The sequence below is a fragment of the Adiantum capillus-veneris genome, chromosome 27 (assembly GCF_014529385.1).
Source record: "Adiantum capillus-veneris isolate H3 chromosome 27, ASM1452938v2, whole genome shotgun sequence".
NCBI classification, from domain to species: domain Eukaryota; kingdom Viridiplantae; phylum Streptophyta; class Polypodiopsida; order Polypodiales; family Pteridaceae; genus Adiantum; species Adiantum capillus-veneris.
The window spans coordinates 12,183,887-12,197,464 of NC_140957.1; the positions used below are offsets into that span (position 1 = coordinate 12,183,887).

At 42.3% G+C, this 13,578-nt stretch overlaps 1 protein-coding gene across 1 annotated transcript in view; it reads left to right on the plus strand.

Annotated features, from left to right (window-relative positions):
• LOC147421509 (Cornichon family protein) overlaps positions 1-7,498 on the plus strand; it is a 135,784-nt gene extending 128,286 nt beyond the window's left edge. The window contains exons 4-5 of the mRNA XM_086503240.1: positions 6,697-6,784; positions 6,871-7,498. Of these exons, the coding sequence (XP_086359366.1) occupies positions 6,697-6,766 (70 nt within the window). The 3' untranslated portion in view covers positions 6,767-6,784; positions 6,871-7,498. The remainder of the gene's footprint in view (positions 1-6,696; positions 6,785-6,870) is intronic.
• Positions 7,499-13,578: the final 6,080 nt, after the last annotated feature.

Sequence of the window (13,578 nt, forward strand, 5' to 3'; positions counted from 1 at the left end):
CCTCTACTTTTACACCACCTCTTGTTAGTAGTGTTGTAGGCACCCAAACACACTCTCCATTGGTGTCGGCAGTACCACCTACTACTACTACTAGTGCAGGAGCACATAGGGGTACTGCAGGGGCACCTAGCTCAGGGACACCTAGCTCTGGGCAACCTGACATGTTTGCCAATTTTGCGTCTCAGGCCGACAGACTTCTAGATGCGGACAGAAGAGCAATTTCAACTATTATAGATGCAGCCATCTCCTTGCAAGGTACTAACGGTCTGCATCGCGCTGTCTATGACAATATGCAAAGGGAAGTGTGCAACCACCTTCAACGATCGATGGATAGGGATATGTTAATTGCTTAGGCTCAAGATCGTATAAGGATTCTCACTCAACAGGTACAGGACCTCAAACATATAGTCCGCACTTTACAAATGCAGTTAAAAGAGGCAAATGATATGGCCGCAGTTCAGGAACTTTCTCCTATGATAAATTCAGTGTGTCCCTCATGTGCCAAACATCAGTCTATAGCCATTTCACAAACAGCTACAGCTACAGCTCCAAGTTCTATGCAAGTTCCTGCTATGGCGCTACAAACAGACGTTTCCAAAGCCCATTCAGGGAATTCCCAAGCAACTGAGAAAACACAACCTACTATGGAGTCTAAGCAAGCAGGATCGGCTTCCTCACAGTTTCAGGGACCCTCCATGGCCTCCCCCTCCCAATCCACCTCTTTCTCTCCTCCATTCTACAACAGCTTCCCTGGATTTCCACCAACTGTCCCACCTTCTTACCCTACTCAGTCTTTTCCTGGGTTTCCACATGTTCCACCTTCTCACCCTACTCAGTCTGTTGCTCACGGGGTTGCTACTCCATATCCAATGTACCCTCATCATGGCCACTACCCTCCACCATACACCTGGCCTCCATCTCCTTACCCACCTTTCTACCAGCCTCCCCCTCCCCCTCCATCATCCGACCACCAGTAGATATCGTTTTCACCAGTAGTAGACCTGTTGTAGATCTTTCAGTTTTTCAATTTTCCACTCTCCGGGACAGAGAGCGGTCTTGTGACGTGCAACCTGTAGCAGGCTACAGTGTCACTTTCACAGGATAGTTAATACAGTTTGGACTTTACAGTTGGTCTTTGGTCTGGTCTGGTTCACACTGGACGGACTCGCTGGGCAGTGACACATGGCAGGGATACGGTGGCCTAGTGGATATCGTGGCCAGGTCACCACCGTCACTCAGTGGAGATAGACTTAGATGTTGACATTTATGAGCTGTTGGTGGCTCTTTATGGTTGTATATATATGAGTAGTAGCGGTTGGGTCATGACTGATCATCTTTTACGTCGTTGTCTAGAGTACCGAGTCTAGACACACAGCACGTCTGCACATCCCTGCACCTCTGAGCCTCGACACCCCCATTATACCTGTGAGTCCTGGGCTGGAGCTGAGTGTGCTGCCACGCCAGAGTCTGTATCGGTTCTTTGAGATAGTCGAGTCTTACGTTCTGGTCTGCTGTTGTGTCTCTGTGTGATCAATTGTTATCTATTGTTCCTTTGTTTTCAGTCGGTTTGAGTGAGATGTCACGCACATTGCACTGAGGAGCACCCACTGTAGAGAGCACGACACACTATCCACCATAGTGGTCTCGTACGGTCCAGTACGTTTTGTACATGTACGTCGATGTGCGGTACTAAACGAACTAAAAAATTTAAGATGTACGACGACGTTACGTACGTTCAAAATAAAAAAACAAGTAATTCTCAAGTCTAAGAGCTAGGCCCTTGGGAGCTTGAGAGGGAGAGACCCAAGGGAGAGAAGATGGAGAGGCAAGACTCTAGTCCTGAGAGCTTGTCACTTGAGAGCTAGAACATGGAAGCATTGAGAGCTTGAGAGCATTGAGAGATTGTAAGTGTTGGAGAACAAGATGGAGAGGCATTGCTTAAATAGGAAGAGGCTAGAGCATGGATGATGACTCCTGATGAGTGATGGAGAGCATGGAAGAGAGGGAGTGTCATTAGAATTTAGGTCACATGGTTGATGGCCCATGGGCTTCATGTCACATGTGGAAGGAGGAGCATCCAAAGCTCAAGGACCCCTAGAGTCTAGCACATCATATGGCATCCAATGTGGCTCAACAAGTTGAATTTGCGCTCCAAAACGGCCCCAAAAGCTGCCTACAACATTCACTAGTCAACAGTCAAAAAACTGCCAACGGCTGGAAAAATTGACCGTACGGAACGCACGCAACGCACGGGACGGGACGGGACGGAATTGGCAGTACGGAACGAGACGGTCCGTACATCGTACGAGAACTACTCTGCTATCCACGCTACAACTGTATCGTCTATGTGCAAGTGCTTAGATTTGTGTTGGTCTAGTGCGGTGGTACGTAGTGTCTACTGAACTGGTTTATGGCCTCTGTTTGTTTTGCAAGTGTAATCGAGGGCGATTACCATTCTTTCAAGAGGGGGGTATGTCACAAACTGTTGACGTGGCATGACCAACTAATAATAAGTTGTCCTAACTTATGGCCAATTGCCGAGGGGCCACACAAAGCCAATAAAAAGTTGCGTAGAAGCTAAGTGATGTGGCTGATTGTACGGATGTCCGCGATATGCGTTGCTGATGTGGTAGGTGTACGGAGTTCTACGAATTGCGCTGATTGCTTTGGGCGGCAACTTTTGGCGCCAGATGCTTTTGGAACTCAAGCTTTTTATGTAAACTGCTTTTCCAAGGCCAAGGGCCTTTAATTAAGACCCTAGGCTCTCCCTCTAGCTCATTTAGAGCTGACGAGTCAGTGAGCAGAGGAGAGCCAAGGCAATTGTACTTGCTCCATTGTTAATACAAAAAGAAATATCGAAAGGGGCGCTAGTCTTTGGGGCCAATCTCTCTGGGAATGAAACTACGGGGGGCCGTGTCGACTCAAATGAATTGTGATTAAATCCTATGAAGTATTTTAAGTAAATCTCTCTCTCTCTCTCTCTCTCTCTCTCGTGTCGCAATAGATCCTAGAGAGAGAGAGAGAGAGAGAGAGAGAGAGAGAGAGAGAGAGAGAGAGAGATATGAAATGAAATGAAATGTTATATTAACGTCTTCAAAAGGCCAAAATGACCTATGAGACTAATCTATTACAAAATAGTGAATCTGATACCATGTCTGGGTACAAAAAGACTAGAAGAAAAACACTACTACTACTAGAATCCGTCCTCATCTGCACTCTAGATGATGAGTCCTCATCTGCACTCTAGATGATGAGAGAGTATGGCTTGAATCCTCTGCTGTAGTCTTCGTCGATGCTGTGTAGCTCCTCTCCTCAATCGTGGCCGTCTTGATCTCCGTAGCTCCAGTGTTCGGTCGATGAGAGTGCCGGTAGTGGTCGAATGAGTATGGGCCGAGCTCTGCAGTGATGGCTGCTCCTCTGGCTGTCCCATATCTAGTAAAAAGAAATTTGTAATCTGTCTTTGGGACTGTCTCTCTCTAGCTCTCCCCAGTAAAGTGTCTCTATATCTGTGTAACTCAAGTAGATATAGCCCAAGACATCTTTGATCCTCATAACTCATGACTCTAGAGAAAGGACCGAAAGCCTCTCTGAATAAGCAGTGGAAACGGCCTCGAATCTCATGGTACACTGTGCAATGACATATGTAATGTAGCTATACAGAGCCATGTCCACCCACCAACACCTTCTTTACCACTGAGATGGTAAAGAGAGCCATTGATAGGATGAGGACCAGCAGGGCAGATGATCATGATGATCTAGTAGTAGAGCACTTTATACATGCTAGAGATATGTTGGTAGAGGTTCTTGCAGTGTTGTTCAATCGTGCCATGTATGAGGGTTTACTTGAGACTTGGAGGTTGTCTACTATTGTGCCTATCTTCAAGGCAAGTGATCCTACAGAGCTTGGGAATTACCACGCTATTATGATTGGGCACACATTGACATGGTTGTATGCATCGATTCTTGAGCAGCAATTGAGTAATTGGGCAGAGGGTGAGGGTGTACGAGCAAAGGGCCAGGCCGGATTTAGGAGGGGTTTCTCCACTCTTGATCATATTTTGATACTCAGAGTCATCATTGAGGTGGGCAGGTACATGGGAGATGGATTTATTGTAGCTTGGTGGATTTCCGCAAAGCATTTGACATGGTACCGAGAGCTTGATTGATGCGTAGACTGCAGGAGATGGGGGTGCCCATAGTGTTGATTTGGGGGATTGTGTCTCTATAGAGATCAATGATGGGACATGTACGCACCCCGGAGGGGATATCTGATTTAGTTCACTCCACCATTGGGGCGAAACAGGGTTGCCCATTGTCCGTTACTCTATTTGGTATGTATGTTGATGAGGTGTCTGATTACATTGACAGAGAGGGTGCTAGAGGTGCCCAGCTGGCAGGGACGTAGATCCCATTGTTGCTATATGCTGATGATATTGTGCTGATCTCTTACTCACCAGAGGGTATGCAGCGACAATTGTATGCCAAGGTTATGGTGTTTAACACCACACCACAGTGGATCAAGAGATCAGCACCGACTTTCACATATGGTCAGGAGATTGTAGAGTATACATATGCATACACTTACCTTGGGGTTGTCTTCACTAGGCCGAGGTTTTCTTTGGGGAGAGCAGCAAAGAGTAGACTGACTAGAGCTTATGCGGCCTTGGGAGGCTTGGAGAGGATGTGTTCGCAGGTTCAGTTCCAGGAACCTCGGACAAAGTTATGGCTCTGTGATACTTTAGTAGCCTCAGCTATGTCGTACAGAGTGCAGATATGGGGACCTTCTGGAGGCCAGGATGGTTGGAGACGTATGGAGACTCGAGAGGCCCTTGGTATCTATGATCTCTCGACTGATCAGAGCCAAGGCCTCCGTACCCCATGCTATCATTCGAGCAGAGCTAGCTGTCCCTCCTATGGAGATTGAGGCGCTTACCAGATGAGTCTCCTTTGAGCATAGCTTGTGGGATACAACTAGAGACAGATATGCTAGACTGGCCCTTGAGAGAGAGAGAGAGAGAGAGAGAGAGAGAGAGAGAGAGAGAGAGTCGACAAGGAACGGCGGAGTTACTTTCCCAAATGCACTGGCCCCAAAAACTGGCGCCCCTTTTGGTATTTCTTTATTATTGCTTCGCAGAGGTACAACTTCCCGAGGGTCCAGCTCTCTCACAGACCCACGTCAAGATGCTCTCTCAGAGTGGCCCCCTCGGTCCTTATAAATTGCACAAGGGATGCCCAAAAGCAGAGCCCTAGAAACATCAGTTTTGAAAGCACTGGACACCTAAGGCATCTGCTTCCAAAAGCTTGCGCTAAAAACTGCCCAAAACAGCCACCGAAATCACAGAAATCCGTACAGCCTGCCACGCTATCAGCCAGTGCGATTTATGAAAATCCAGCCAGAGTTCAAGATTTTGTATTTCTAGGGTTTTAGGCCCCTCGGCTGGTGTTCTTCAAGTTGTTAGGGGTTAGGTTTTCAAACCTCCCCTTAGGCTCCACAACAATTTTGGTCATGCATTTGGAGTATCAGGATCAGCTGCCGGATATGTTATTTCATGTGGATGATTGCGCATGCAGGATTGTCTAATGCCACTTTGGCGGATACTGGTCATATCACATGAACCAACTTGCAAGAGATGTACTTTACAACATGAGTTCTTGAGCCACTATTTTTGAATTTGTCCGTATGATCAGCCAGTGTGGAAGGCGGTTTGTCGTTTCTTGATCAGAGTGGGCGATCATGATGGGTTTGTGATGTGGGGGGCAGTTGCATGGCTTTATCTCTCAGGGCTCTGCGATATATCCGGTTTCATGCTTACATCGTTGAGACATAGACTGGGCACTCTACAGATGGTTCCAGATACTGTCCATGAGTCGGATTTCTATCAGAGGGATGCAGTTTGTACGACAATCTGTAGTATCACTTAATGGACTATGTAGAAGGCTCATCATGCTCACATTTCGAGCTCACAGTCTTTCCCAATTTCGATCACTTTGACAGCTATTTGGACTGAGCTGCTGCATACTTTGCGCAGCCAGTGCGATACTTCAACATGCCCCTCCAGGGCAGCGGAGAGAGCGTATATACTCTTTCCTGAGGACATGGGGCGAGATCGTCGGTTCTTTTCAGCCTGGACCATGGCCACATCATGGCACCAGGCACCACCCTAGTGGTTTATTTTGCGTTCTTCATACATGGTACCTTGCTGTATACATAGCACTTGCATTGTACTCTGGGGAGTCTTCTGGATCCTATGAATGGTAGGCCTTCGAGAATCCCCAGAGGTCTCTTTGTACACGATACGTGGTCTTCTCATTAATCACATTAAAATACAGAGTCTGCCTTGTGAATTCTTCAAAATGTTTTATATACTTTATGAAAAGATAATTTTTTGAAACATAGGGATTTTATATACTTTATGAAAAGATAATTTTTTGAAACATAGGGATAGAGACTATACAAATAGTGTGGAAAGTAGGCACCAACACCCAACAACATCTTGGACTCGTAGGTTATTCTGGCTTTTGAAATTGCATGGGTGCCTAGCCACTAACATAGTCATCATCTAACACATTATGTCGAATCGCCTTGGTCATTCTGGCCTTTTTAAGACATTGGAAGACTCTCAAGGTGGTGAAAATATCAGGGTTTTTGTTTATGTTCTCCGAGAAGAGTTTGAATTTGATGTTTTGAATGTGCAGGTTGGTTTACACAGCAGTTGTCTCAATCATAGAGGCAGACGATGCTGGATCCCATGTAGAGAGCTTTTGAATCATCAGGAGTGAAGAGGTATTACTCTAGTTGTTGATGATTTTGTTTGTCTGATTTCTATCAAACTTAAGCCAACGTCTGTGTGGTGATGTGCGGACCTGCAGCATTAGTAGAGGGCCACTAGCTGCAAATTCAGGATGCTAAAACAGGCGGGCAACACAAGTGGATAATCTTTACTTGCGCTTTCCTGCCGGCTACATTCTCCACCCCAAAGTGATATTGCTCCTCCCATGCTGGTTGACAGCCAAAAGAGTTCACAAGGGTTCATCTCTCCAATGCAGTTGCAGTCTCAGACTAGCTCCGGAAGTTCATAAACCTACTCATAGAGTAAAGCTATCAATCCCATTTGTGGTATCAACGTTGAAATTGAAGCTCATAATTATCATCGTATTGTCATGTTTAATTTTATGACAAGATATGTAATGAGATACTGGGACCTTAAGCTGCTCATTTATTGTTCTGCACATCACATAAATTTAGCACTGAAGTGAGTGCAGCTGCTTCTTCCATGTGTTCATCGCAGAGTATGACTTTGTCGTGCAACAAAGTCAAGTACCGACGAGAGATTACGTTACGGCTAAACTCAGGGAACTTCAATCGTACAACGGAAATCATACTCTACTCGTGTGCTTGTCAACAAACTTCAACAGTCATTACGATGAAGAATTTTAAATTGCAGTGTCAAGTGAGATGCTTTTTTTTTTTTGGTTGAACTGATGCTTTGTTACAAAAGGGTCTCTCTCTCTCTCTCTCTCTCTCTCTCTCTCTCTCTCTCTGTGTGTGTGTGTGTGTGTGTACTAGTGGCTTCTCAAGGCCTGCCAACGCATAACAAAATTGAGGGTACATTACAATGGGGGTGACGGTGGGTTGAAGGATAAATCAACGTGGCAGAGAATAGTGCCAGTTGATATAAATAGTCTCCCGAGGATGAGATCAAAAGCATGCAGTGAACTTGCATGCGCACAGGGTCTTGAATGAACACTAAGTGGTGGATTGGCACATTTCTCGCCAATTGTGATCCGCACAATGGGTGTGACTTTACTTTTTAGGCCCGAGTTTTCTTATGCCTGTGGTGATTTACCTTATGAGCAAGTGACGTGACTAGGGAAGCAATGAAATCCAGTTTGGCCATTAGGTTGGTAGTGGGTGAACAAAGGGTTGTTGTGGGGGGCCTTCATTGGTTAATTTTTGAGGGGTAGTTAACCACCTCAAGATTCATGCATTTAGAGAGATTTTTACTGTCCTGAGAAAGATCTATTCTACTTGACTTGTTATTCAAGAGGGAATTGGGATAACCAATCAACCGCACTTGGGTGACGTAAAGGTTATTTCATTTTCCTCTTATATCAAGAGAGAGAGAGAGAGAGAGAGAGAGAGAGAGAGAGAGAGAGAGATTTTAATAAAGGGGCAACGGAACCTTCTCTAATATGGTAGACGAAGGCAAAGTTTCTACAGTTCTCCTTTGCATGTAGAGCTAATGGACATATATGTGGTGTATGCACCGCTAGTGAAGATGTTCTAGAGTTTGGATATAAGCCCATCTTCATTCCCAGTTGTTATATTGGTGCAAGCCAGGACTTGTCGATAATTATCCGCGTAATAGGAGCGATTGATCTGTGTACGGATCAACATAAGGGATGGAGCATCCAATGCATATTGAAATGGGGGCAATTTGTCAAAACAAAGGCCACATTGACATGCACTTACCCATACATAGTCTCTCCTTGATTGGTTAGTCCTATAGCTGACTCAAAAGTTGTCAGTATGTATCGTTCTGTGAGTAGCTCCCGCTCCCATAGATCATGCATAAAAAAAGATTGATCTAGTAAGGGTCTCAACTATGGAGTGAGTAGCACCGATCAATGTCATGGGTTATTCAATATCATTGTAGATATCATACTCACCAAGGACTTGTCCATTACCTCCATCGTAAGTGCTTCCAAGTCAATTGAGGTGATTTGAATGAGGTCCCCGTATTTGTATCCAATACATGGACGATGTGACCAAAGTATCAAATAAGAAGAATTTTGTGACATGTTCATGAAATTGCACCTGTGAGCACAACCTCTCTCGAGCAGCCTAGGCAGCACAACCTCATGCAAATCAAACAATTAGCAGCTCTTAATGAAAAATATTAAAGTACCTCAAGTATGTGAATGAGTCCAAATACTCCGCTCTATCTTGTCTAAAGGTTACTCGAGACGCAAACCTCCTCATTGATTGTGCATTGATATTGAAAACCATCACCATGGTTTCCCAAGGTTGACTAGCACACCACTATCTTGTGTGAGTTCAATGCATCGAGATGTCTTTGGAATGTAGAGTTGTGGTCCAATGTGGAGTATACCTTCTCGAATGTTGCATTTCTAGATGCTTTAAGTTGAATATTCTATAGCCATATGCTTTGCTCATGCTTAAGTATACATGCATGTAGCTTAGCTAATGTCTGGTCAACCATGACAGTATGATAGTTGGTAAGAATTTTAGGATCCCCCGACTTATGCATTGGCACCATTAATGAGTACTCTTAACTCTTAGAAAACCCTCACACATGCATATCAAAAGCGCTGCCAACATATCTCTAATATTGGGTATAAGATACCCAGTAGCTAATCCATCGTGATCTTAGGACTTGCATGTACTAAGTCTGACCTATTAAGGATTCTAAAAAGAATCTATGCTCACTTATGGGTGATCGATCTAGTAGCAATGTCCATGTAGATACAATCTCTCTCCTCTTCAAAGACGTTATTGGACTAGTTGTTTTGGGATACAATGCTACACTACATTTGTTATTGCTAATGTGTAGAGATTGCTTCATGTATTGAATAAGATCCTCCAGAGATATCTAGAGGTATTGAGGATCTGCGTCACATGGGGAGCAAATAAGTTTTGTTGTGTGTACTACATCTATCTCTATAATGAACTAGAGTGAATTACTAGCTGCAATGAATTGAATTAATGCTTAGCATTGGGGGGGCATGTGTGTGTGTGTGTGTGTGTGTGTGAGAGAGAGAGAGAGAGAGAGAGAGAAAGAGAGAGAGAGAGAGAGAGAGAGAGAGAGAGAGAGTAGAAGATGGAGTATGTACACAATGTCCTTATCGTCAACATGTGGAGGAGACTCATGCACATTTGCTTTGGCTTTGTCCTTTTCGGCCATTTCTTTTGCATATTTCTAGTCGCCTTTGTATCAAATCCCTCCTCTTCATTTTGGAAAGTTGTTTTGGTTGTTTGGTGCATTGTCTTGCCCATTTGTGGAGGCTACTCTCTTCTTCATTTGGTTCCACTATTAAATTTTGTGGTCTATTTTGAGAATGATCTTTTGTGCCTTCTATCTCCAAAGAGTTCCTTTTCACGTCTGTTGGACATCACTTCGATCTTCTTTACACTTATCACCGTTTATGACATCTCCTGATAGACCCTAGAGTTGTCTTTGAATGATTTTAGTTGCTCACTACCTCAACCCTCTTCATGGCCTGAGTGTAGGATTCCGCTTTGTACATTATCTTCTTTGTGTGTTTGTCCTCATTTGGCTTTGGTTCCCATGAATATTATAAGCATTAGAAAACAAAAGGATACGAGTCAATAAATATTATTGTTTTGTGTTTGTGTTGTTAAGTTGTTTTTGTGTAGTATATATATTATTGAAGCTTTCATGGATGTATAATTGTGGGAAAAACTAATCGTGTTTATTTCTTTCATACTTGCCTCTGTCAATTTGGATTGCATTGTAAGGAAAGCTCTCCTATCCATAGTGGATTTTCACTTGCTATCTGAGATGTAGTGATGCAAACTTGTCTAGCTCGTAGTATATAGACGTCTTCTAGGTGACTTGACAATATAGTATAACTCAAAACATCAAATTTGCTACATCCTTGGGTCTTTACACCTCCCTTTGTTGGCTCAGTCCGTAGTCCTCAAAAGTTCATTAGGTTGTTCAACCATTGATCTATATTATTTAGCACAAATTCAAGCTCTACATTGAATGCAAGTATGTATACTAGTTGTGATGTTGTCAATTCTTGTTTTTGAAGTTTTTCCTTTTCTCATACTTCATGAAAGTATTGGATTGTGCAAGATGGGTGGCTTGGTCCAGGAATATGTAGATCATACTAAACTACTCTATATATAGTTATCCAATAATCTTGTTCTATAGCATGGAAGCAAAGGTATATACATGTATACAAGCAAAACACTACACCCATTTCATCAATAATTGGGCCTCTTCTAAGCTAAACACTAAAAAAATACTAGCAATTACTGAACTCAATGACTCTCTTGGAGTTAGATGGATGGATAAGATTCTTTTTATAATAACTACATCGTAGATATGTTTGATGTTTATGCAGTACCCCTCCAATATTTGGATAACATTGGGAGTGTAAGTTAGTTATGTCTAACCCCAATCTTGCATATGGCAATAATTTGAGCATTTTTTGCAATATGCTACAGATTATCTTCTCTTCTACATTTTCAAAGATGGACCATTCAAGTGGCTATTTCATGCAAATATCTCATGATCACCTTCTATAAGACATTAGAATACCCTTGCATTGCAAGAAACTATGACACTCGTGTAATTACTATGCACAAACAATAATTAAGTACAATCATACCAATGAATTATCTACCTTGTTGGTCATTACAAAGGTATTCCTTGCCAGTCAAAATGGCATGTAAATCTTTTGATTGAGTCCACTATCACATAATAGATCATCTATGAATTTGTGGTTGTTGCACGGTTGCTTGGAGCTTGTAGTTTTTGAGAATGTGTTAATTTGCAATGGTGTTATTGGCATGATGGTCCACTTTTGATTGAGGGCCAAGAAGGATAAGGCAATGAAGGCCGTGGCAGTGCATGATGTATCCCAATAAGTGACAAGCAGGTCCAAATGTGCAAACATTAATTGATATGAACTCACTAAAGTAATTACTGTCATTTGATGAGAGCTATCAGGCATAAGTAAACATTGCCTCTTGGAAGAAAAAGGGCACCAATTAGGAAATGAATGTGGATTTTTGAAGTAAGCGATAGAGAAGAAGAGGAAGTATAGAGTGTGCCCAAGCCTTGTGGACTATTTGACACCCTCTTCTTCAAGATGGAGGGCGATGAAGCCATTGGGGTAGGGGTCGCCAGGCAGCATGTGAAAACGATGTGGAATAAAAAAAGTCACCGTTGATGTACTTCTTAATAAGTACTCTTTGATGATGACACTGGTGAGGCCTTATGTCATGGCTCCCTTGGCTGTGTACCACCCATATATTGATGATGATGATGATGAAAGAAATACTCAAAAATCCCATAGATTTTGTGAGAGAGAGAGAGAGAGAGAGAGAGAGAGAGAGAGAGAGAGAGAGAGAGAGAGAGAGAGAGAGAGAGAGAGTGGAAATACCTACAAGACTACTTATTTTTATGTTGATTGCTATTAATGACCACCTTTCCTATTTGTGGCCTTAATTCTTGATGGCGACCACCTGAGTTCGTGTTGTTAAAAAATAGGGTTGTGCAACCAAAAATCACAGGGTAGTTCTCCTATTGAAGGATAGATAAAAAGCATAGGCTAGTTCATTTTTTAACAAATGTCCTCCTCAAAAGCTTCAAAAGTAGGGATGTCATGTGGATGCTTGAGAGGGCAAGAATTTGAATTGGTAGCTTACAATGCTATCTAGACTATTTGATGTGTACTATTTATTCGTGTTCAAATGAAAAACCTTAATATTTTTTACCTTTTTTAAGAAGATGCTTGTTTAACAAAATTGGGTAATAAATATGATAGACTATCAATCTTAGGGAAAACCTCAACACCAATTTGACATATAATAAATTTTCAAAAGTCAAACCTCAAGTATGAACCATAGTATAGAACAATCAAAGGGAAAATCTCATGTAAAAGGGGGATATCTCTGATTTTGATATGGTTTCACAATAATAAGAAGATAGGGGAAAAATATCTTTAGCATCTGCTTGCTACTTCATGGTTCTTATTCTTGGCCTTAAGTGGATACTTTTTATGCAACATGCCACTATTAGTAAAGATGTCACATGGTCTACAATGGCTTCAAAAACAAGAATTTTTGAATCTTACTAAAGTCAGGTCAAAGTAATGTACAATGCATTGTGAATTATGCAAGAATCAAGAATAGCTAACCAACATGAATTGTGAATAGTCCATAGTGTCATTAGTGGGGCCATAATGTAGTCATCCTAGCTTGACTACTTGGTTGGTCTCTACAACTTTACAATGTCCTTTTAAATACGTTGCAAATTAAAGTCCCCCTCTCAGTTTTTCACAGGTAGGATCTTTTTATTGTATTATCTAATGTAAGATATTGTTCCTTGTGAAATTCTTGGTTAAGCATATTCTAAACAAATGGTGATTACTTGCGGATTAATGAGGTGTTTTTTGTATGGAAATTGAAGCCATTGAGTGTATGTATCCCATGTAGTTGATCTCATAAGTGAAAAGTTCTAGACTTCACACTTTTTTTTGCTTCTTTTTAGAGTATGCAAAGACATTAACTAGCCAAATTTCTTACTGTGATGATGATGGGTAAAGCATTGAGCAATGAATTCACATATTTTCAAAGGTAAGGCCAAAAGAATATCAAGTATGCACATAGTTGTGGCTATTCTATGATGTCCTACATAAGGTGGTTCATGACAAGTTTGAAGGACACGTTCACAAAAGAAATACGGTACAAAGATGTTTTCATAAAACTAACGTCCATGGAAAAATAATAATATGCATGAACAAAGGATGCACGATTAAATAGGAAAAAATTATACTTAGCATTATGAGAAACTATATGCG